At 43.2% G+C, this 23562-nt stretch overlaps 2 protein-coding genes across 4 annotated transcripts in view; both read left to right on the top strand.

Annotated features, from left to right (window-relative positions):
* Positions 1 to 16923, top strand: part of LOC110501448 (mitogen-activated protein kinase kinase kinase 20) — a 48025-nt gene extending 31102 nt beyond the window's left edge. For 2 of the 3 annotated variants that reach the window (XM_021579019.3, XM_021579020.3), the window contains 2 exons: positions 6747 to 6882; positions 8047 to 9921. In XM_021579019.3, coding sequence (XP_021434694.2) covers positions 6747 to 6882; positions 8047 to 8367 — 457 coding nt within the window. In that variant the 3' untranslated portion in view covers positions 8368 to 9921. Of the gene's footprint in view, positions 1 to 6746; positions 6883 to 8046; positions 9922 to 11541; positions 11587 to 11709; positions 11741 to 11853; positions 11994 to 12136; positions 12200 to 12285; positions 12379 to 14497; positions 14615 to 14865; positions 14941 to 15599; positions 15722 to 15824 lie in introns of those variants that run through there. The other variant, XM_090215605.1, reaches the window with a different exon arrangement.
* Positions 16924 to 17093: 170 nt separating this feature from the next.
* On the top strand, positions 17094 to 20616 carry LOC110501449 (cell division cycle-associated protein 7). The gene is made up of 10 exons (XM_021579022.3): positions 17094 to 17490; positions 18231 to 18374; positions 18491 to 18610; positions 18726 to 18950; positions 19044 to 19118; positions 19252 to 19428; positions 19593 to 19727; positions 19847 to 19996; positions 20106 to 20242; positions 20348 to 20616. Exons 1-10 carry the CDS (start codon positions 17470 to 17472, stop codon positions 20376 to 20378), a joined length of 1215 nt encoding a protein of 404 aa, XP_021434697.3. The 5' UTR covers positions 17094 to 17469; the 3' UTR covers positions 20379 to 20616.
* The last annotated feature ends 2946 nt before the right edge of the window (positions 20617 to 23562 follow it).

Below are 23562 nucleotides of genomic sequence, written 5' to 3'. Positions count from 1 at the left end.
TAAAGCTGACAGACTCCTCATAGTCATTGTATTATTTCAAGTACAGAGCCAAAATCATTTTAAAATGCTTCTCTGTGATACCTGAGGCCGAGACAATAAGAAGACACAGTGCCAGAATAAATTCAACCACACCTTTGTTTCATCAGAAACTGGAGAGCAACCTCTCTCTGGTGAAGTCCACAAACCAAATTGCATGTAACAAACAGATACATGACCTACAGCACGGTCAAGTAAGTTAATGTTTCTGACATTTTCGGACGACTTAACAACTACTGATTTAGAACCACGGAGACTTACCGCAAGTCGCAAAGAAAACAGGAGCTGCCTCCACTATTCCAGCACCATTTCAACTTAAAAAATTAAACATCATCAAATCACCTATACTTAGTCTAATACAGTGACAACTAAAAGATACCCAAAAATATTTTGTCCAATCAACTTAAGCTATATGATGTGGCTGTCTATAGTACTGATTTCTGTGTGTGTGTGTGTGTGTGTGTGTGTGTGTGTGTGTGTGTGTGTGTGTGTGTGTGTGTGTGTGTGTGTGTGTGTGTGTGTGTGTGTGTGTGTGTGTGTGTGTGTGTGTGTGTGTGCGTGTGCATGTGTGTGTGCATGAGTGCAAGTAGAAAAAAAAAACTATTTCATATTGACGTAACGGCCTAAATAGTCTGTAAAGTTGATGAATAAAGGTTTTTGGGAGTGATCCATGCTCAATCAAGCACAATCATTAGGTGAGACAAAAATGTTAAGCTGCCCCTTGTCTGTGATGAAAAAAATCCCAGACTGTGATGTCTTCATAGCAGCAGACAGGTGCAACAAACTCAAACTAACATTGAAAAACAACCTAGCGTGTATACAAAACGATATAACTGGCCAAGAAACATAAGGACAAAGTCACACTTTGGCAGCTTTTCTTGTCAATTCAACCAACTTCTACAGGTTGCGTTTGGATAAAAAATTTAAAAACAGTTCCCAAATGCTCTGTGTGACCCTTTTGTGTGTGACCACCCGCCAACGTGGCTGGTGAAACAGACATTCTTACCCGCCAATGACAAAATCTACCCGCATTTGGCGGGTGGAGGGTGTTCATTTCTAACCCTGTTTGCATAGCCCCTGTTGTCGGCTATATTAGATCTGGCATGGTGGTACAGTATGTTTCTTCTCTCTTAACGGACTGTTAGTCCAGTGAACAGTGTGTTTCTGTCTCATTAGGCTATCAATGCACTCATTTGTGTAAATGTGACAGTCAAAAGCTGCTCACAGTTCTGCAACGATGGCTCAGAGGGCAGTCTTGTTGCAGTCTATTAAGGCAGTTTGGACATAGTCCAGAGCAGCATGAAAATACTGTTTTCCCTGTTTCTCTGGCAGCTGTCTGGCTCAGAGAGGACGAGCAGACAGGGGGAATTTGTTGGTAAGGGAAAGAAAGGGTGAGTTGGAGTGCTGGGGTAGGAAATGTGAGAGGTAATTTTTTTTTTTATGATAGAACCCTTATTGAAAATACACATGATTTCACGTTTTGCACATTTTTTGGAGCACTTCACATGTGTTGATACACTATACAGTGCCTTGCGAAAGTATTCGGCCCCCTTGAACTTTGCGACCCTTTGCCACATTTCAGGCTTCAAACATAAAGATATAAAATTGTATTTTTTTGTGAAGAATCAACAACAAGTGGGACACAATCATGAAGTGGAACGACATTTATTGGATATTTCAAACTTTTTTAACAAATCAAAAACTGAAAAATTGGGCGTGCAAAATTATTCAGCCCCCTTAAGTTAATACTTTGTAGCGCCACCTTTTGCTGCGATTACAGCTGTAAGTCGCTTGGGGTATGTCTCTATCAGTTTTGCACATCGAGAGACTGACATTTTTCCCATTCCTCCTTGCAAAACAGCTCGAGCTCAGTGAGGTTGGATGGAGAGCATTTGTGAACAACAGTTTTCAGTTCTTTCCACAGATTCTCGATTGGATTCAGGTCTGGACTTTGACTTGGCCATTCTAACACCTGGATATGTTTATTTTTGAACCATTCCATTGTAGATTTTGCTTTATGTTTTGGATCATTGTCTTGTTGGAAGACAAATCTCCGTCCCAGTCTCAGGTCTTTTGCAGACTCCATCAGGTTTTCTTCCAGAATGGTCCTGTATTTGGCTCCATCCATCTTCCCATCAATTTTAACCATCTTCCCTGTCCCTGCTGAAGAAAAGCAGGCCCAAACCATGATGCTGCCACCACCATGTTTGACAGTGGGGATGGTGTGTTGCTTTTACGCCAAACATAACGTTTTGCATTGTTGCCAAAAAGTTCAATTTTGGTTTCATCTGACCAGAGCACCTTCTTCCACATGTTTGGTGTGTCTCCCAGGTGGCTTGTGGCAAACTTTAACCGACACTTTTTATGGATATCTTTAAGAAATGGCTTTCTTCTTGCCACTCTTCCATAAAGGCCAGATTTGTGCAATATACAACTGATTGTTGTCCTATGGACAGAGTCTCCCACCTCAGCTGTAGATCTCTGCAGTTCATCCAGAGTGATCATGGGCCTCTTGGCTGCATCTCTGATCAGTCTTCTCCTTGTATGAGCTGAAAGTTTAGAGGGACGGCCAGGTCTTGGTAGATTTGCAGTGGTCTGATACTCCTTCCATTTCAATATTATCGCTTGCACAGTGCTCCTTGGGATGTTTAAAGCTTGGGAATTTTTTTTGTATCCAAATCCGGCTTTAAACTTCTTCACAACAGTATCTCGGACCTGCCTGGTGTGTTCCTTGTTCTTCATGATGCTCTCTGCGCTTTTAACGGACCTCTGAGACTATCACAGTGCAGGTGCATTTATACGAAGACTTGATTACACACAGGTGGATTGTATTTATCATCATTAGTCATTTAGGTCAACATTGGATCATTCAGAGATCCTCACTGAACTTCTGGAGAGAGTTTTCTGCACTGAAAGTAAAGGGGCTGAATAATTTTGCACGCCCAATTTTTCAGTTTTTGATTTGTTAAAAAAGTTTGAAATATCCAATAAATGTCGTTCCACTTCATGATTGTGTCCCACTTGTTGTTGATTCTTCACAAAAAAATACAGTTTTATATCTTTATATTTGAAGCCTGAAATGTTGCAAAGTTCAAGCGGGCCGAATACTTTCGCAAGGCACTGTATATACAAAAATGTGTGGACACGCCTTGAAATGAGTGGATTTGGCTATTTCAGCCACACCCGTTGCTGACAGGTGTATAAAATAGAGCACACAGCCATGCAATCTCCATAGACAAACATTGACGGTAAAATGTCATTACTGAATAGCTCAGTGACTTTCAACGTGGCACCATCAGAGCATGCCACCTTTTCAACAATTCAATTCGTCAAATTTCTTCCCTGATAGAGCTGTTCTGGTCAACTGAAAGTGCTGTTATTGTGAAGTGGAAATGTCTAGGAGCAGCCAGTGGCTCAGCCGTGAAGTGGTAGGCCACACAAGCTCACAGAATGGGACCGCTGAGTGCTGAAGCGTGTAACACGTAAAAATTGTCTGTCCTCGGTTGCAACACTCATGACCGAGTCCCAAACTGCCTCTGGAAGCAACGTCAGCACAAGAACTGTTAGTCGGGAGCTTCATGAAATGGGTTTCCATGGCCGAGCATCCGCACCCAAGCCTAAGATTACCATGCACAATGCCAAGCGTCGGATGGAGTAGTGTGAAGCTCGCCGCCATTGGGACTCTGGAGCAGTGGAAACACGTTCTTTGGAGTGATGAATCACGCTTCACCATCTGGAAGTCTGACGGACAAATCTGGGTTTGGCGGATTACAGGAGAACGCTACCTGCCCAAATGCATGGTGCCAACTGTAAAGTTTGGTGGAGGATGAATAATGGTCTGGGGCTGTTTTTCATGGTTCGGACTAAGTCTCTTAGTTCCAGTGAAGGGAAATCTTAACGCTACAGCATACAATGACATTCTAGATGATTCTGTGCTTCTAACTTTGTGGCAACAGTTTGGGGAAGGCCCTTCCCTGTTTCAGGATGACAATTCCCCCATGCACAAAGCAAGGTCGATACAGAAATGGTTTGTCGAGATCAGTGTGGAAGAACTTGACTGGCCTGCACAGACCCCTGACCTCAACCCCATCGGACCCATCAGGTGTCCGTATACTTTTGGTCATGTACTGTATTTCACATGGAGTTTCACATGTGGATTTACACGTGATCACATAACCTTTCACATAATGAAATCGTGTGAAACCATGTGGTTTTGGGACACTTCACATGTGGATTCACATTTTCACATGATGCCCTGCAAACAAAAGTGAGTTGTTAGGATGTCCCCGGAATAGCCACAGTGTTTTCAACTTACAAATTTGACATTGACATACGGTGCATTCGGAAAGTATTCAGACCCCTTGATATTTTCCACATTTTGTTACTCTAAAATTGATTCAATAGTTGTTTTCTCATCACTCTACACACAATACCCCATAATGACAAAGCAAAAACAGGTTTTTAGAAATACAATAAACGGAAAACGGAAAAAATGAAATATCACCTTTACATAAATATTCAGACCCTTTACTCAGTACTTTGTTGAAGCACCTTTGGCAGCGATGACAGACTCAACTCTACTTGGGTTTGACGCTACAAGCTTGGCACACTTGTATTTGGGGAGTTTCTCCAATTCTTCTCTGCAGATCCTCTCAAGCTCTGTCAGGTTGGATGGGGAGCTGCACAGCTATTTTCAGGTCTCTCCAGAGATGTTCGATTGGATTCAAGTCCGGGCTCTGGCTGAGCCAATCAAGGACATTCACTCAAGGACAGAAGCCACTCCTGCGTTGTCTTGGCTGTGTGCTTAGGGTCGTTGTCCTGTGCACTCAATCTGTGCGCTTAGTCTGTGGTCCTGAGAGCTCTGGAGCAGGTTTTCATCAAGGATCTTTCTATACTTTGCTCCGTTAATCTTTCCCTCGATCCTAGTCTCCCAGTCCCTGCCGCTGAAATACATCCCCACAGCATGATGCTGCCACCACCATGCTTCACTGTAGAGATGGTGCCAGATTTCCTCCAGATGTGACGCTTGGCATTCAGGCCAAATAGTTCAATCTTGATTTCATCAGACCAGAGAATCTTGTTTTTCATGTCCTTTAAGTGCCTTTTGGCAAACTCCAAGCAGGCTGTCATGTGCCTTTTACAGAGTGGCTTCTGTCTGGCCACTCTACCATAAAGGCCTGATTGGTGGTGTGCTGCAGAGATCGTTGTCGTTCTGGATTGTTCTCCCATCTCCACAGAGGAACTCTGGAGCTCTGTCAGAGTGACCAAGGCCCTTCAATGCTGCAGAAATGTTTTGGTACCCTTCCCAAGATCTGTGCCTCAACACAATCCTGTCTCTGAGATCTACGGACATTTCCTTCGACCTCATGGCTCATTTTGGTCTGACATGCACTGTCAACTGTGAGACCTTATATAGACAGGTGTGTGCCTTTCCATATCATGTCCAATGAATTGAATTTACCACAGGTGGACTCCAATCAAGTTGTAGAAACATCTCAAGGATGATCAATGGAAACAGGGTGCACCTGAACTCAATTTCGAGTCTCATAGAAAAAGGTCTGAATACTTATATAAATAAGGTATTTCTGTTTTTCTAAAAACCTTTTTTTGTTGTCAATTTTAGAATAAGGCTGTATGTCAAAAGGTCTGAATACTTTCCAAATGTGCTGTAGAGGATGTAATTATATTTATACAGTAATTAATTATTCAACATACCCCCACAACCTCTTGGTTCCCAGCATTCCAATCTTCCTGCTACACTACCATATCTGTGTCAATGACTGATTTCACCTGTATTCCTACACTTTGGACTTCAAAGTAAATCTCAGCATTGTTAAAAATACACTCAAGAAAAACGATTATAGTTATCATAGTGATTCAGGTGTAAACAGAAAATCTTAACATTTGGAATTTGGACTTTCACATGTAATAAAAGTTGTAGTTTCATGGTGTCACATTTATTTCACGAGATCATGTTTTTACATGCGTAGTTTGTTATCCCATGTTGGTTTTACATGTTGTCACATGTTATTACATTAAATTCACATAAGATCACTTGTGATCACATGAGATCTCATTCTATTGCATGTGAAATACCTGTGATCACGTGTGAAATTCACGGGGTTTTTCCATAAGGGAAGAGCAGGGTAGGAGGACGAGAAATGCCAAGAGTGTTGGTCAGGAAAGCGACAAGCAAGAGAATCAATTACGAGGAAAGTTTCGAGCATGAGTGGAAAGTCTTTGAGGTAGAGACGGGAGGAGGGACGGGAGGAGTGGGAGGGTGCAGGGACAGGCGGGAGTTTCTGTCTGCTTCACATGCCTGACATTGCCTGTTTATAAATAGTTTCTGTGGGAGCAGATTGTGTTGGCCCCTGACAGCATGGCTACCCGTGGTACGCCACACAGCCCCACCTGCTGGGCAAAGCAGACCAGACCACTCTCAGTGGCTGAACCCCATTAGCAAAGACAGTGGACTCTAAGTGTTCCTCTACTGTCTGAGGCCGTGGGGCTATCGCTAAAAAGGCAGAATCCAAACTTGAGAAATACATTCATAGCTCCAAACTTTTGTGTATAATGCATTGATGTCAAGGAGTTTAGCACAAGTGTTTCAAGTCAATGGTTTGACACCGATATTGTAAGTTGCGGAGTTGGATGTGATGAGGTGGATGATGCTTGATTCTAAACACATCTCTATGCTGTCTGTACTGTAGCTGTGAGATTGAGGCCACACTGGAGAGACTGAAGAAGTTGGAGCGGGATCTGAGCAGCAAAGAGCAGGAACTGAAGGAGAGAGAACGTCGCCTGAAGATGTGGGAGCGCAAGCTCATTGAGCAGTCCAACACCCCGGTAAGTTCCTCAGTAGCCTATACCCACTGCACAACCACAACCGCCACACACTGTGTCGAGTCACTGAACATGAACAGCACCCCAGCTTAGCTCCACCTTCCCCCGTGTTGGTCACTTAGCACCACCTTCACCATGTGTCACGGTCCACGTCCTGTCCACATTGTCACAAGGAGAAGCAAAGAATTCACGTTGCTTCAGACCCGGGGTCTGTCTGGAATGAGGGGGAACGGAATTAAATGCAATGGAATGGAGGGGAAATCTAAGGCTCACTCTAAGGTTCACTGAGTCTCGCTGATGGGCGTTTGAGTTGAGTCGAGGTATTAGCTCATCGTGCTACTCTGCGCGTGACTGTCACTGAACTCCTATTGGCGATCAGTTATAATTAGAGGCCAGCGTAATTGCAACGCTGGTAATGCCAATGGTGTCACGCTGATATGGGGTGAAATGGGAGTCTTTGCTGCTTGTGTGTCTGTGCCTGTACTGCCCTTTCCTTGTGTGTCTGTGCCTGTACTGCCCTTTCCTTGTGTGTCTGTGCCTGTACTGCCCTTTCCTTGTGCTGCTTCCAAAATGACACCTCGCTAGACCTTGGCCACATGTTTCTGTAGTTGCTTTTGCCTGATTTAATTGAATTTGATTTAACACATCTAACCAGCATATGACCTTTCTAGTTGGTTTTATTGGTTGGATTTGGTTTCCAAACGTCCCACATCACTAATACGTTCTATGCTAGATGCTTTGTTTTGTCCGTTGTGCTGTGTAAATTGCATGCTACAGCCATGCATTGGTATTGTCTAAACAGTGATTAGCCTGGGTATCAATTTGACATGAGTTGAAATTGATACACGCACTGTAGTGTCTGAGAACCAGCACCGTCATCCTGAGAGAGAGCCATGCTGGCTCTCCAATTGTCTAGCTCTCTTTATTCTTTGTTTTCTCCCTTAATCTGTCCTGTAGACCAATCATTTCAGTCCAACCTTCTCTGATAACCCAATTGACTGTATCTCTGAACTCTACTCTTCTAGTTTTATATTGGGTAAAAAAAAGATTTCACATTTCATCATTCCTCTTGGTGTATGCGGTCTAATTTCCCTCCCTCCTTTTCTTTCCCGTCCTCTTTTCCTCCCTCTTCTTCCCTTCCTATCCTCCCCCATCTTTCCCTCTCAGCTGTTCCTACCCGTGGCGGCTCAGATTAGCGCTGAGTCGTTCTATGAGTCTAAGACGGAGGAGTCGAACAGTTCGGAGATGACGTGTCAGATCACATCCTCCAGTAACGGGGAGGTGGAGGGGATGAGACTGCAGGCCATGATGAAGGGCTTTGGGGACATGTTTGCCTTGGACATGGGGGGCCCCGTCCTGCACTCTGGCATGCAGGTCAACATGCAGGCCAAGCAGAACTCTTCCAAGTCCAGCAGTGTCAGAGAGGGCCGCAAAATCCACACGGCCTTGGGGATGTCAGACTTCAACTGGTCAGACGACAGTGATTAGAGCGAACTGATTGGTCCAGCTATGTATGGGCCACTCAGTAGCGTCTGTCAATCAATCCTTTTGACCTGTGTCAAAACTGTGATCTTGCGGCAAGCTCCCATGCATATTCCTTCTCACGTCACTGGTGTTAGGGACACAAGCCACATTAGATAATTAATTACTAATAGTTTTTGTAGCGATCCATTTTATTTTGCATACATACTTTTTTTAAACGCTGTATGAACATAATGTATTAGAAGCCTTTCGCCTACATGGCCCTTACGGGTGTCATTTATGCCTAATGTACTGGATGTATAGTGCCATGCTGTGAAGAAAGAGCCATGTGAGCAAGTTGCAAGGAGGAGGCAAAGCTTTTATGATGGAAGTGACATTTTGCTGACATTAAGAGTGGCCAATTTTGTTCTGTATGTGGTGGAGCGTAGTTGCTGTGATTAAGTGTCTCACCAGGATGAGAAAGAACATGTTTCCCTCAGCTGACCCAGACTGGTGTCAGCAGGAGAGAGAGAGAGAGAGAGAGAGCGAGAGAGAGGAAGTTTCCTGATAGCACTGTTCAACTACGGACTTCCCTGTTCCTTTTTTCTCTATACACTGTCAGGAATCTTTGGATTTTAGGCCCACATACTATGGCTTAGTGGTGTAAAGTGCACTGTAGGTGTCTGTGTCTATCTATGTGGGGCCCCAGTAAAGTCTTGGTTCATGTGCTGGTTGAAAGAAGCACGTTACAGATGCATATCATCAAGATGTTTATGAGGTGTGTCGTAGACCTTAGACTTCCACACCTTGACAGGACTAAGTTCTCACAGACAAGGGCAACTGTATACGACCTTCAGTCACTTAATTCAGTGGCAAAAGCCCTGCCGTGTGCTGGAATCATTTCGTTAAATCAAATGATATGTGAAGTAAAAAAAAAAAAGAATCAGTATTTCATTGGAGAGAGGATGTGAAATACTGTTTTTAGAGGGCTTCTCTAAGCTAAAGGTGATCTACCAGCTCAATATGTTTGCATCTGCACCAACAGTTTTGACCACAGGCCAACGTGTGTTTAACAACCCCCAAAGCGAGCCTATTAAAGCTCACTAAATGTGTCATCACTAAATGCCCTGTAAATTATGCTAGGAGCTCTTCTCTTCTAAACATAGCCAATATGAAGGATCTTTCTGTTTGACTCCCAACAGCTTGGACCTAGGCCCTGCAGCTTGGACTTCTTTCTACTTAGTTGATGTATGTTTTTTATATACTGTTGTGTAGTTATTAAACCTAGACTGAAACATCATCCATTAACAGGCTATAACCAACCGATACACTACCTTGTGTGAAAGTCAACCACTTTGTAAGGTATTTTCTAGACATCTAATGCCCAGAGTTGCAATATGATCTATGCAAACTACATCACCTTGGATTAGTCAAATTCCTTGGATTAGTCGAATAGTGTCTCTTTAATGGCGTGCCATAACTCTATCAGACCGACCACTTTTTTGACGTGAACCTATTTTGCTGCAGAATTTCTCTACTGTTCCTTGTTTCTCAATAAACATTTTCTCATTAAACATTGAACTTCCTGCTTTGGTTCTTCACTCTTCCTGTTTTCTCAAATTTCCTCTTGGTTTTCCCAGTTTTTTTGTTTACCTCGAAGTAGGAAAGAGCCATGTGAGCAAGTTGCATTGAGGAGGCAAAGCTTTTGACGATGACGTGACATTTCGCTGACACAAGAGTGGCCAAAATCGAACAACTAATCCAATAATGTCACAGTAATGTCACAAATCAAAGGTTTGTCAACCTCAAAATTCCAAAAGTGGCCACAAAAAAAATAAGAGTGAAAATATTTATGCCAGGAGAAGATTAATAAAATGTGACTGGTGTTAGAAATATAACTTCAGATGAAAATATATATATTTTTTTTACATGTAAAACCTGAAATCATCCTCGTATTATATTAATTGATTTGCATCAGACCCATGTTCACTGTAGTCCTCAAGGATTCAAATACACATATAATTAATGGCAGAATTTCTATAATTAGCTAATTAACAATACACTTGTACTGTATATGTTACACTTGCTGACAATGCCTGCTTAATTGCCCCTGCGGGGAGTGAAAATCGTATTGGATTTGAATTTGTGGTGTAGCCACTGGCATACTAGCCAATAGGTTTCCAATGCTTGTCCACCTCTATAGGATAATCAACTTGCTACAGTATACTCCCATTCCACATGGGGGCAGAGTGGTGTGAACTACTGAACTCTTCTTCCCTGTAAAAGGAATTCCAATGGCTGAGCAATTTCTGCTGACTTCCCCCCCTTTCCCCTCCTCTCATCAATTAAGATCTGTTTCCCTTTGTCAACAATATGCTTTGGATTTTAATAAACGATGCAAGTCATTTGTGAAATACAATATGGCTGCTCGAAATGTGATATTATGTCACTTTAATTAGGCAATATCTGAAATGGAACTTTGGCAGTAGGGCAAGGGAGGGTTTTTGAATGTGTTTACTTCCGAACCGTACCACTGGAGTAGACGGAAAATGCAGCTGGGGGTGAGGGAGTTTAGGAGGCTGCAAAGAAATGTATCGCGCTGATTCTGAAATGGCCCGCTTTGAATGTGATCTGTTGAGATTGCCATTCAGCTCAGTCTCTGGGCTGTTATCAGATGCCGTGGGAAGCAAATATTGAATGCTCAGATTAGCCATTCATTTTGTCATCTATCCCCCGGTGCATTGCTTTTATCCCCGCATAGCAGCCTCATGATCATCATGATGAAATCTTTATTTTAGCTGGCTACTTTCTGCTCGATTACACTTAATGAACAGTAAATGATTTATCATTGAAATGCATCATGAAAGAGCAGTCAGATGGACATTGGACACATTTTGGTTTGAGTTAGACCATTAGGACGCAATCATCTTGATTGCAGACCACAATAGCTACAAACAGCATTGTTATAATGCAGGGTAAACTTGACTTGGATTTTGTATTTTGACATGTATGCTGTATGTAAATGTACTGATTTTATACTTGCACACATGAATGCTAAACTCAAGATTTGTGTTAGACTCCAAACATCAAGACTAGGCAGCACACGTCTTTCTTTGAGCTGTACACGTCTGTATGATATGACCACTGGAGCAGTATTCTCTGGTACTATTTCAGTGCTCTCTCTTTTTTTCCCCTACGCAGCTCCTTTCCAACCTTCATATTCATTCCTGGACAGAGGAACATGTGGTCAGTATCAACAAATGTCAATCGACCACTTCCCTTTGTCTAATTAGCCATTAAGCAACCACCATGGCTCCGGATGAACGGCTCCATTTTAATACGAATGCTTTTCCAATTCCATCCCCGCAGTACTTTTGGGTACAGCAGATATTTGGGGCGGGTATGTTCACCTTCTAGATTTCTCGTACTGTAGGTATGGTCAACTGAATGAACCCGTCATTTTGGCGTGTATGTCTTTGTGCTTTCATTTGCATTTGTTTTCCATGTTCTCAGGGGAGGGGGCAAGTGGCATGCAGCTGTATGGTGACCTGTTTAAGGAGAACCACATTACAGGCAAGAGGCTGCTGCTGCTCACGGAAACGGACATGCGAGACCTGGGGGTCAAGTCCAAAGGTCACATCATGCACCTCAAGGTACCATTCTACCTTTCAAACTAGCGTGAACTAGCCAGTCATTTAACAAGGTGTCCAAATGGTATAATTATTTAAATTTAGCTATATGGTCAAATGTTTAAGACCTATGTATAAGACTATGTATAACTTGCTTTCTCCAACAGAGGGAAATTGAGAAGCTAACCAATGATTACATGGTGCTCTTCCACTTCCCTCCACTAATGAAGGTACTGCGTGTCCTTTCTCTTTGTTATGTAATGGTTGGCATTGTTTACTGTTGCAATATGCTTTCCTGAAAATCTCTGTTCCACAGGATGAGTGTTCAGAGGAGGAGGAGGAGAGGAGGAAGATTGTTCATCTGGAGCTGGTGTTTGGGTACCACTGGAAAGCGGGAACAGGTCACTCGGTAGGTTTTCAATGGACACTGAAAATATTCTATGACAAATAACCAAGATGTCTTGGAGGGAATCGGTATGCGTTTTCATCCAAATACAGTCATTTTGTAAAATATTTTGTCAACTTTAGTCTCAGCTCTGGTCTGGTTCAAATGCATATAGGAATAGCTAACTAGCGGTATTTAAAAATAAAAAAAATCTTACTCTTTTACATTTTGTCAGGGTTAATACCTGCCTGGCACCCAAACAAAATCTTTATCTTTACCCCTCTCTAACAATACCGCTACAACTGGTGTTGTCAGATCCGATTTAAAACTGGTATGTCAAGATGGAAATATTCCTTCAAGATGCTATTTCTCTAGGTAAAGATGCACATTATGGTCCCCATCAAACTCAATCAAACACTGACCACTGTTACACTGAGCATGCGTTGCCTTCAAGACATATCCTTGCAAGAGAAACAGATGAATAAATATTTCATCTAAAGCCATGCATCCCATCCACCCCCACTTGCTCACCGTCCTTTGTTAGAGTCTCCAACGGTGGAGAAAGGCTGCTTCTCCACTTGCTGTTTGAATTTAATCAAAAATAGCCAATTTAGTCAGAAGTCGTTTTCTTTTTAGAAAGGCAAATGTTATTTAATCTTTCAGCTGTTCATTGTCCCATCATAAATAGTCCCCTTTCAGTGCGTTCGGCGGGGCTGAAACGAGCCTGCTAATTGCCTCCCATTTCTTCTGACATGTGGTGGTTTAGTGTGTAGAAAACACAGCAGGGAGAAGGAAACAGGAGGCTGAGAAAATGAGAGCTAATTATTTTCCCCCTGCCTAGTGTCAGGTTCCATGTCAGCCTTGTTTTTACAAACTGGAAGGTTTTTGCACTAAATAAAACAAACCCGCACTGCGTTTTTTTCCCGCCCCTCTTTGCTGGCGGTGTCATGGAAGCAGCTGCACTTCTCAAAGACAAAACGAGGGCCTGCGATTGTGCGGCCACCATCTGACAACCACTGAGGGTCCCCCACTAATGAGGATATCACCGCGCAGCCAAGAGAAAGGTGCTGAATTATGTATGAGTTGCCATTAGACCAGACGCACTCCGGTCTTGGGCATCATTACCAGACATTGTTTCTGCTGGAGTGATTAGACCAACAAGTGGACCTGGGGGCCCTGGTGCGACTGGCCGGGGCCGACAAGGGGCCGCTGCCTGGTGTGTCTTGGAACCCGAGCCTTCCTCACGCTAGCTCCCCCTTTGAGCCCCGGTCTAGCCCCTGGGGACAGTGTAGGAGTGGGCTGAGACTCCTCAGATGAGTGTGTTAGTGGCCCTTCTTTGATGTCTTCTTCTGTGATCCCCACACAATAGATTGGCCCACACCGTGAACCGTGTGTGGTTAAGCAGTGACCTGTGGCTTCATATGGCTGGCTTTTGGGGATGGCAAAATCATTACTGCTTTGTCAGCATGCAATATTCAGCAGGAGTATGGGGTTTGTTCAGATTTGTATTGCCTGGTGGGGATTTGATCCCTTATGTGCCTTGTGCAACAGTGATCGAACTACCGAGTTTATTTTCACCTAACTGGAATAACATTAGCATTACTCAAATGTGTATTTCACCAACAATAGCACCAGGTGTTAAGGTACTGCAAATCATATCCCCGACAGGAAATAATACATGCTATCCACCATAGCAACTTATATTTACCCCTGAAGTAAAACAAATGTCTCTGCAAAGATTGATAGGTTGTTCACATTCTCATTTACCACTTATGTCATCCTTCATGCTATGATCATTCAAGAGACATGCTATCCTTTCTGTGATTCTGAGAGCACATCAAAAAGAGTGTGGGGAAAGCAATCAAATCGCCAAACAAAATGATACATTTGTCTCAATTGAAGGCAACTCACAGTGGATACTAGGTGAAAGCAGGATTCAAATCTAAATGCACAACGTAACTTGCGCTTCTGTCCCGTTTGATGATGATTTATTCATAGAAATTCATGTTTACATTCCCGGAAATGTTCAATTCCAAGGAACAACCTCTAGGCTGTGCTGTTGGTTTAGGAAAACATGCAGTTAGGTTCTCAACTGGCAGCAGTTATTTCATGTTTTTTAAGTCCTACAATCTGTCATTTTTAGGACTGCAAATGGAAAATGTACATTGAACTTGACGGAGATGAAGTTGCAATAACGTACATCAAGGATGTGACCTTTAATGCCAACAGACAGGATGTGGATGTCCTGAAGATGACCAAGGTGTGATCATAAGCATTACTCCAGGCCATGCACTGAAAGAGCATCAGGACTTAAAAACAGTCCCTTGTTCATTACATTTATTTGTTGAATTTTTTTTTTAGGATTGTTGCTTTTTGCTAAATGTTATGACGTTAAAAATCCCTTTCTGTATCTTCAGATGAGTTGAATTATTCCTTACATGAATGGCATTGGTATTGAAGTAGCTAACATGTATGACGATTAATAACCAACATCAAACTATTTCCTTGCAGCCTCCATTTGTGATGGACAAATGGGTAGTTGGACTATGGGAGAATGAGGTTGTTGACTGCATTGTAAATTATGAGGTGAGTCAGCCCAAACACTGCTATAGGAGCAGGGCCCTAGGGCACCTACCTCCAGGGGGTCCACAAAAGGGAGAGAGGGAACTCTCTGGGAACTGTGGGAGGATCTTGGAGGGTTGGTGGCCTGGTGGTTGGGAGCTTGGGACAGTCGACGTTGACCCTGGTTGCTCCTGTGTGTCACTCTGGATGGGAGTCTGTTACATGACTGAATGTATTGTAAATGTTGAGCGGCTTCACTGCATGTAGATTGTATGTTTTAATATTCAATAAACAGTTTAATAAATAATACAAATACATAAAACATTTGCAGTTGTATAGCTTCTCTCATGCTATTTTACACATTTTGCAATGAGGTTGAGAGAAAAGTTTGATGTTTTAAAGCTAATTTCCTGCAATTCTATACATTTTGCCATGGGGCAGAGAGAAAAATGTGCAGCTTTAAAGCTAATCTCATGCTATCCTACACATTTGCCATGAGGCTGATAGAACATTTTCTCATTTTTAAACAACATTTCCGCAATTCTACACATTTTGTCATGGCTTCATCTGTACTGTGTGGTGTGCCTTTAAAAATGTAATACATTGAAAATTCAATTTGACATGTAGCTAGATGTGTTCAATGTTTAAAATCCCCTACAGTGATCGTTGTGTCCCTATACTAGAACGATGTGAGATCACCCAGGTGTACGAGACATAGCCATGCAGTGAGGTGGAACCCCACCGGTGGACGAGATGAGATCACGACTGTGGAGCTGAAACCCCAGAAGCAGATCAAACTCAAAAGGTCACTTTTTATGGTGTTTTGGATGCAGATGTTATTGACAAATGATCCATTTAGAGCTGTCTTAAATACAGAATGCACAAAATGTATGCACACATCTATGTAGCCAACCCTACCAGTGGATGTTCTTTCTGCTTCCACATGTGGATCCCAGATGGTTGTACAACCTGAGACAGAGGCAGCTGAAGAGCCAGTCAGCAGCACAGCAGCATGGTGCCCAGACCCCCACCGGAGGCTCAGAAACCCGCACCCTGTCTCAGTTCCTGTCTGCATATGGAGCTCAGGCCTCTTCCTACGCTGCAGCAGTGCGGAGGTCTCCCAACAGCCCCCTCTCTCCCTGGTGCTCCCGCAGCTCGTCCCCTACCGCAGGCCTGTCCGCCATGCTCTCCCCCCTCTACCTGGGGTCAAAGGGCAGCAGCCCCTCCAGCACCACCTCAGAGAGTCCCTTGGAGCGCGAACGCCTGCTCAGTGCCGGGGAAGTGCAAGGTTACCACAGGCACAGAAGCTACATTGACAACTCATTGAGTGCAACAAGGGGCCACAACAGAGACACGTGGTCCCATACAAGGGGCAACTTCACACAGAATAAGTCAAGCAGAACCTCACAGCAAATGGGGAGGCCCCGGACCAATAATTACAGTGTAGCAGGTCAGAACCGAGCCAGGGTGATACCGGGCATATCGGCAGTGGTGGAAAACCTCAGTACAGAGCAAGATGGAGCTAAAGTCAGTGAGGGGGGATGGATCAAAGTGGAGCACCAAAAAAGGTTATCTAGACAGGACAATAAACAGGCCAGAGGAAGACAGAGGAGAGGGTGTAGAGGTGGCCGTGGTGTTTGAAAGTGTTAACATCTCTTAACAGACTGGACATCAGGTTTCCTTTGAACATTAACCTTCACAAAACTTCTATATATACACATTTTCTCTCTGGGGGGGATCTTTATATGTTATTTGAGCTAGGGAGAATTGTGTTTTAGGGAATGCACCCAATTCAGTCTTTTAAGGCAGATTTCTGAAATGTACTGTACGCACTCAAATATTTTGGGGATTTAGCATCTACATATCATTTGTAGTTGTATATTGTGAACTATTGTACATAAGCCTATTGTAAATTGTATAGCCTACATTGTCCTAATCTTTTTATATATGAGATATACTGTATAGCTAGATAATTATTTTACTACAATAAAAAAAAAGTTAATCTACCTATGGATTTATAAATGGAATAGATTTTTTTTTTAAATTGTCTATAACTATATGTTGGGTAAAAAAAAAAGATAAACATTACATTAAAGTTCAAAGTATTATTTCATTAAACAAGGACGCGACGACAACACCAGATGGAAAGGACGCGGGAGTTTTTCTATAAACCCGCCAATTTAGGCAAATGTAGACCTTGGGATATCGCGCCACTGCTTAGTACTTGAAAGGTTAGATGTTGGTGGATCCGAATATGACATAATGTTTTAAGAAATGTGCACAAAAATAAAGGTGTCCACCAGCAGTATTTTCTAAAGACTTTTTTCAAATTTTATGTGGCGTATATTTGTGGATTATATTTTTCTTTTAGACCGTCTTTTGAAACAAAAGTTTATACACCTTTCAGGACACTTTACTGGCGCGGGAAATTTCTCAGCCAACATCTGCTAGTCCGAATTTTGGTGGGGTTTCTCTGTATTCATAAAAGGACTGGAGAAACGTGTACTTGAGTTTTGACTGAATTTCTTTGTAGAAAACTTTATAGAAAACAAAATGCGTCCATCTGGCTCTAAGGTAATGAATGTTTCTTGGAGTATAATATATTTATCTTAATATATCAAACAATAACAGGGTAATTTATTTATCTGATTTTATAGCTGCAGAGAATGTAATACTAAGTAGCTAGCAAAAATTATGCTGTGGTAAACTTAACGTTTGGCTCTATTTTCTTGCTCACATTTTAGTAAACCTGTTGCCTTCGTTACTTTAAGCAAAAGCTGCTACAGACAGCCTAGATATTATTGGAGTTGCAATGCAATCATTGCTTTGCTTCAAATCCAGTATCCTAAGGCTTAACGTTACCTAGTTACCATGTAGTTACCATGCAGTGGCTACTCTCTAACAGTAGTTATACCACATAGTTTTGGCTACACAGATTTTAGATTTTATCCTGGAAAAAGTTGCCATTTAAAATGTCGTTTTTGGCCACCATCACAGTAAGTAAATCGTACTTGTCTAATCACACTCCTTTGTATAGCCACCTAACGTTAACTAGCTAGCTTCAATTACCTTGTAAATTATACATTTGTATCAATGTAGCCTTGATATTGCTTAACTATGCTAGCTTCCATTGTTGAATCTTGCAGTCACATCTCTATCACCGTAGGTATTGCTGCTTCTCTCCTTGTCCAGAAGGGCGGCAGTGTGCAGGCAGTTTCTAAAACTACTAGTACTCACATTGTTCACGTATCTATTGTCTGAGCTTCCAGTCGATCCATTCAATTTTTCCTGACTTGCTCATATTGTCTCTCCAGCGTCAGCAGGCCCCCCAGCCTCCCTCCACCAGGATGGGTTTGCGGAGTTTCCGTAATGTACCTCTGGTGCCCATGGAGACATCCTCTTCTTCATCAGATGACAGTTGTGACAGCTTTGGCTCTGACGGTGGCTTTGCTAACACGGTAAGGCAAATAGCCACATTTCACCCCGATTACAATCAGTGTTTGACCATATTCACTCATCAAATTAGTTATTTGTTGATGAAGCTAACTGAAGGTTGTGCTTTCACTTTCCACAGAAAAGTAGCTTCAGAGAAGCTAAGAAGGTGGCGGAGAGAGCCAAGGTGTTTGAGGCCAGCTCGGAGGGAGAGTCTCTCAGTGGGTTTGAGAATGCCTTCAGCAGTGAAATGAGTGCCATGGTGTGTTTTTTTGTATTGATATTACGAGCTTAATGTTACTATGCAATGGTGGCTACTATACACACTAAAACACATTTCAGAATGTGTGCTCAGACAAATGCACTGTGTACTTCAGAGAGTGGACTCTGACTCTGAGGAGTCGGTGACGCCGCGGAAGAGGGGCCGCCGGTCACAAACTCTGAAAGTGGCCATGAAATTCCCCACCAGGAGGGCCAGCCAGAAGAAGAGTTTTGCAGCAGAGCCCCCTAAACAGCCCAAAGTCGCTCCCAAACAGACCACTGGGGAGGGAGACAACTTCATGGACAAGAGAGCGCTTAACATCCGGGAGAACAAAGCTATGGTACGACACAATCATTCAGAGAAGTCGTTGTGGCTGTAGCTTGCCGAGGGACATTTGAGTGCTAATTACGTTATGTCCGTTTATTTTGTTTAGCTTGCAAAGCTGATGGCAGAACTCGACAAAATACCTGGCTTCCCTAGAAGAACGTCCCTGCCCATGATGAATGCGGTGAGTGAGACTAGATGGAGGATATGGCTGTCCTATAAAACACGTATTCGGGAAAGATTTTAGTAGTGATGAAATATGCTACAATGATTTACATTTTTGGGCTGTAGTTAATGCGTGCTTGTTTCTTCTGTAGCCCTGTCGCACCCCTCGCCGGTCTCAGGGAGCCCCTGGACCCCGCAGGAGGAACCCTGAGCGTACCTCTCGGCCCCACACTCGCTCCCGCTCCCTGGTGGACGGCCCCCCATCAGAGGAGGAGGAGGAAGAGGAGGACAAATTCAGCCTGGTGCGCAGGAGCTGCTACTACGAGGAGGTGAGTGACGCCCACACCCTCGTTGACCTCGGCGTTCGTTTGGTAACGTCAAGTAAAGCGTCATTTTTTTTTTCTCCCACCGTTTCCTGATCTGTCCTTTCAGAAATGGTGAATACCGAACTCCGAGAATTGTCAGTTTGGTTAATACATTTGTGTGTTTACAGAAAGCGCCCCGTCGGCGCAGCTACAACGGGGTGCAGGCCTTTCCTCATGTGGTGCGGCCTGTGAAGGACATCACCCAGAGGGAGCTGGATCTGATCGCAGACAACGTGCGGGAGAAGGTCTACAACAGCTCCACTGTAAGTTCCCGTTCTCCTACAGTGGTTCTCAAACGGCTGTCTTCAGAGTTAGATTTCTGTTAAGTCACGTTCATACAGCCACGTTCACCAAATTCACCCCTCTAATGTTCTTGCTGTAGGGGTCCACTTGCCATCAGTGCCGGCAGAAAACGGTCGACACCAAGACCAACTGCCGTAACCCAGAGTGTGTGGGGGTGAGGGGTCAATTCTGTGGCCCGTGTCTCCGTAACCGCTACGGAGAGGAGGTCCGAGATGCCCTGCTGGATCCTGTAAGTGCTGCACTCTTCCAATCCGAGCCCTCAAGACAGTCCATCTGATTATTTGAGTGTTTTGTCAAGAGAATGCCGCCTCGGTTGACATCGCCCTGATCTCTTGCAGGAGTGGGAGTGTCCGTCGTGCAGAGGGATCTGCAACTGCAGCTTCTGTAGAGCCAGAGAGGGTCGCTGTGCCACTGGAGTTCTGGTCTACCTGGCTAAATACCACGGCTACGACAACGTCCATTCTTATCTCAAGAGGTAAAGGCTCTTTCTACTTATGAACTAAAACTTTTGTCTTGCAGTCGTATTAGTACTTTGACTGCTACTGTGTTGGGAATTAAAAATATGTCTGTCTCTCTGCAGTCTGAAGAAGGAAATGGAAGAGAGCCAGTAAACCGTGGAGAATGTAACCGGATTCTGAACCTGACTGACGATGATGTGATGTGGCTTTTATATTCCGTAATGCAAAACAGTAGATTTTTCTATTGCTCCTGATTCTGAAAATGTTTACATTGTTTTAAATGTGTACAGTTTTGCTGTCAATTATGTGAGTGGTACGTTTATACTGTGATGTTTGCCTGTGACATTCACACTTTTAACCTGTAAGTTTGGATAAAAACTATATGTATAAATTGGTTGTCCTCTGTTAATTGTACTTGAGTCTTGTTTCTTTGTATAAGAAAATTAGCTTTAAACTTCAAGGTTTATTTGCTGATTTGAATAAGTCTCAGCTAGAATGGGAGTGTTTGTCTGTTTGTGCTAACATTCCACAATGTTTGGCATATGACACGGAGTACAAGGAGTGGAATGTTGGCGGCAAACAGGTCTGGATTTCAGGTTAACTAAGCTGTTGGATATGTTCTCTCTTCCCAATGTCACGTGGTTACTTTTGACTGCTCAGTGGTCCACCAGTGTACCCCTGAGGTGGTGAGGGCTATTTCCTCCTGAGCAGAGACAAACTGATATACTACAGGGCCTGGTTAAATCCTTCATTAGATAACTGTCACTAATGGTGTGGAAACAATTAGCAGTCTGTAATGGGAATCTCAAACCTGTAAATCATTTGTCCTGTTTTATCTCTTTGTTGCTCTGGTCTTTTTCTCTCTCCTTTCATTTCCCAACGATGTTTTACAGTGCAAATGGTAATGTTTTCAGGTGTCACTCGAGTGGCAATGGGGTTATTGCCGGTATTTTCTGTTCAGTGTGTGTGTGGTACTACACAGGAAATCTTGGGTGGTTCGTTGCTATTAAGCCTTTTGAGAATGTACTTAATTTTCCTGTGAACATGCTCTCATTGACACTGACACCTTTTGAGATTACAGTCCACACGCGTTTTTGCTAGTTTGGTAGGAGACGTTCTCTCTTATTACAAGAGTTGCTACTCTGATTCAGAGTACACTGCTTTGTTCTCTTTTTGGAAATGTTGCCCTCTTGCCCAGCAGGGTTTAAAGAAAGATGCATGTTCGGTCACAACAGTTTGTAGTAAGTAGTCCATTGCGTTCTGTCATATGCAGTAGAAAATGGCTTTGGCATGCAGTGAGGCTGTAGAAAACATTTGGGAGACCTTCTCACACAAGCGGATCAAGCTTCCAATTTTGTCTGAATGGCATATTAGAAAAGTAGCTTTTTTTTTTTTATCTGAAGATGAGCAAAGAAAAGAACAGAGTGCTCTAATTCTGAACTATTCTCCACAAAGCCATTCATTATACAGTGACACTGTTCTTAGGTCCTCATCTCCATTCCTTACAAATTTCCATCACATCAAATGTGTAAAATATGTGTAGAAATATTTTTCTCCCCCAGAAACACATTTTTCAAAATCTATTATTAGCATAATAAAGATGCACTTGAAAATACTGGTATTAAATACCAATGATCATCCACTTTGGGGGTGATGAATATTTAGGGAAATAATTGTTTACGACGCTCAAGCATTGAGCTGATCTGGTAATCAGGCTATGAAATACAATATTTATTCATTAGAGCGGATTTAATGAGGCCTTGCGGCGCTAATTATGAAAACCAGTGTAGCAGTAAATGAGTAGCGCACGGTGGCGGGCTGTCGGGTACCTGTAAGGAGGGAAATGGGGGTTGAAGTGCCCTGAGTGCCATGCAACACTGAGCAACACAGAGCCACAGCCCTTCCCTGGGCCTGTCAGTCCAGCCCCCAGCACTACATCACTGGACCTGGAGACAGCACACAGATGGGCCCTCAGCCCACTATGCCTTGTTCTGCTTAGGCTGGAGGAATCAGAGCGGTAATGATGACAACCTTGTTACATTAATAGCGATAGTGATATGTGGTGGTTGAACTGTGAGCAGTGGTGCTGGGAGTAACTTTATAGAGAATCATCACGCAGCTTTTCAGATTACATAGAATGAGTTCGCATGCTGGGCTTTTTTCCGTTGTTTGATTGATTGATATTTTCATTATGGCTGCAGGGTTGCGAAATTGCTGTTAATTTCCTAGTGTCCTGTAGGTTTCTAGTGATTGTTGTGTAGTCAGAGGAAGAACAGCTGACGAAATGGAACACACGGGGCATTATCGCAATGGGATCTGTAGGTCAAAATCAACAGATTAATTACAATGTAGAATACATCTGTCAGGCCTCCGCAATAAACACCCCTTTTCAGCTCGGTGCCTAATAACTAGATTGACATTCGTTCTATGTTAGGAGCTACAGTAAGGCCTGGGTCACACAAGCACAACAGTAAAGCCAGAAGAGTACATTAAGGGGGGCAAAGATATCCTCAGTACTATTTTCTGTGATTTCTTTAGCAGGCAGACGGGAGTTTCTAGACAATAATATTCCTCCCCCCCCCCCCCCCCTGACCACCGTGTCCTGTAAAGTGGAGCGAGAGTCTGCTGCTGTTGAGTCACAGCGGCGAATGACTCCGGGTGTCTGGAGGCTTATGACGTGTTTCTTACCTCCGGCTCCAGAATGTGCGCTGATAGAAAAAACCGTTTGGTCCAGGTGTCACAGGGAAATTATCAAAGAAAAAAAAAAGCTGCCTGCTCCATCTTGGAGGAAATTGCAAACACACCTTTAACAAAGGAAGGCATAAGTGCATTCGCTGCCGCCTTCAAAGGGAGCGTGATAAGATGACATTATAAATAGACAATTCTTCACAGAGGGGGAAAAACACATCAGGCAGCTAAACAATTGTGTTATTTCTGCTTCCTTAAAGCTAACTTGTTGTTTACCCATGGAGCATTTAAAGCAAATGTTCAATGTCACGAATAGTGCCATTTGGATATGTCTGATATAAGCGATGCATCTATAAGGGAATTTCTGATGAGTGACAAGGCTGTCCATCTCACAGCTAGGCTATATTACTATATACTACACTCACCTTTGACCCTCTCCTCACCAAAGCCACCCTAGCAGCTCTATCTGTGATCGCACATGTAACACAAATGATCCTTGGATGTCATTGCTCCACATTCTTAACCCTACATACCTGCTTTTTCGTTTCTTTTTCAGTTTAGACGGACATAGCATGGCTTCTCACACCATCGCCGGGTTTCGACTGTTTGATTTCTATCGATTCACCTCATCTGATGGAAGTTACCCAAT

The sequence above is a fragment of the Oncorhynchus mykiss genome, chromosome 22 (assembly GCF_057628025.1).
Source record: "Oncorhynchus mykiss isolate SJ-2025 chromosome 22, ASM5762802v1, whole genome shotgun sequence".
Classification (NCBI taxonomy): domain Eukaryota; kingdom Metazoa; phylum Chordata; class Actinopteri; order Salmoniformes; family Salmonidae; genus Oncorhynchus; species Oncorhynchus mykiss.
This window is presented reverse-complemented; position numbering and strand designations above follow the sequence as displayed.

Bases quoted from the DNA above. Each gene is read 5' to 3' on its own strand.
- LOC110501449 (XM_021579022.3), top strand. From the start codon at position 17,470: ATGCGTCCATCTGGCTCTAAG. The intron at 18,375-18,490 runs GTAAGGCAAATA...CACTTTCCACAG, and splicing joins ACGGTGGCTTTGCTAACACG to AAAAGTAGCTTCAGAGAAGC. The intron at 19,728-19,846 runs GTAAGTTCCCGT...TTCTTGCTGTAG, and splicing joins AGGTCTACAACAGCTCCACT to GGGTCCACTTGCCATCAGTG.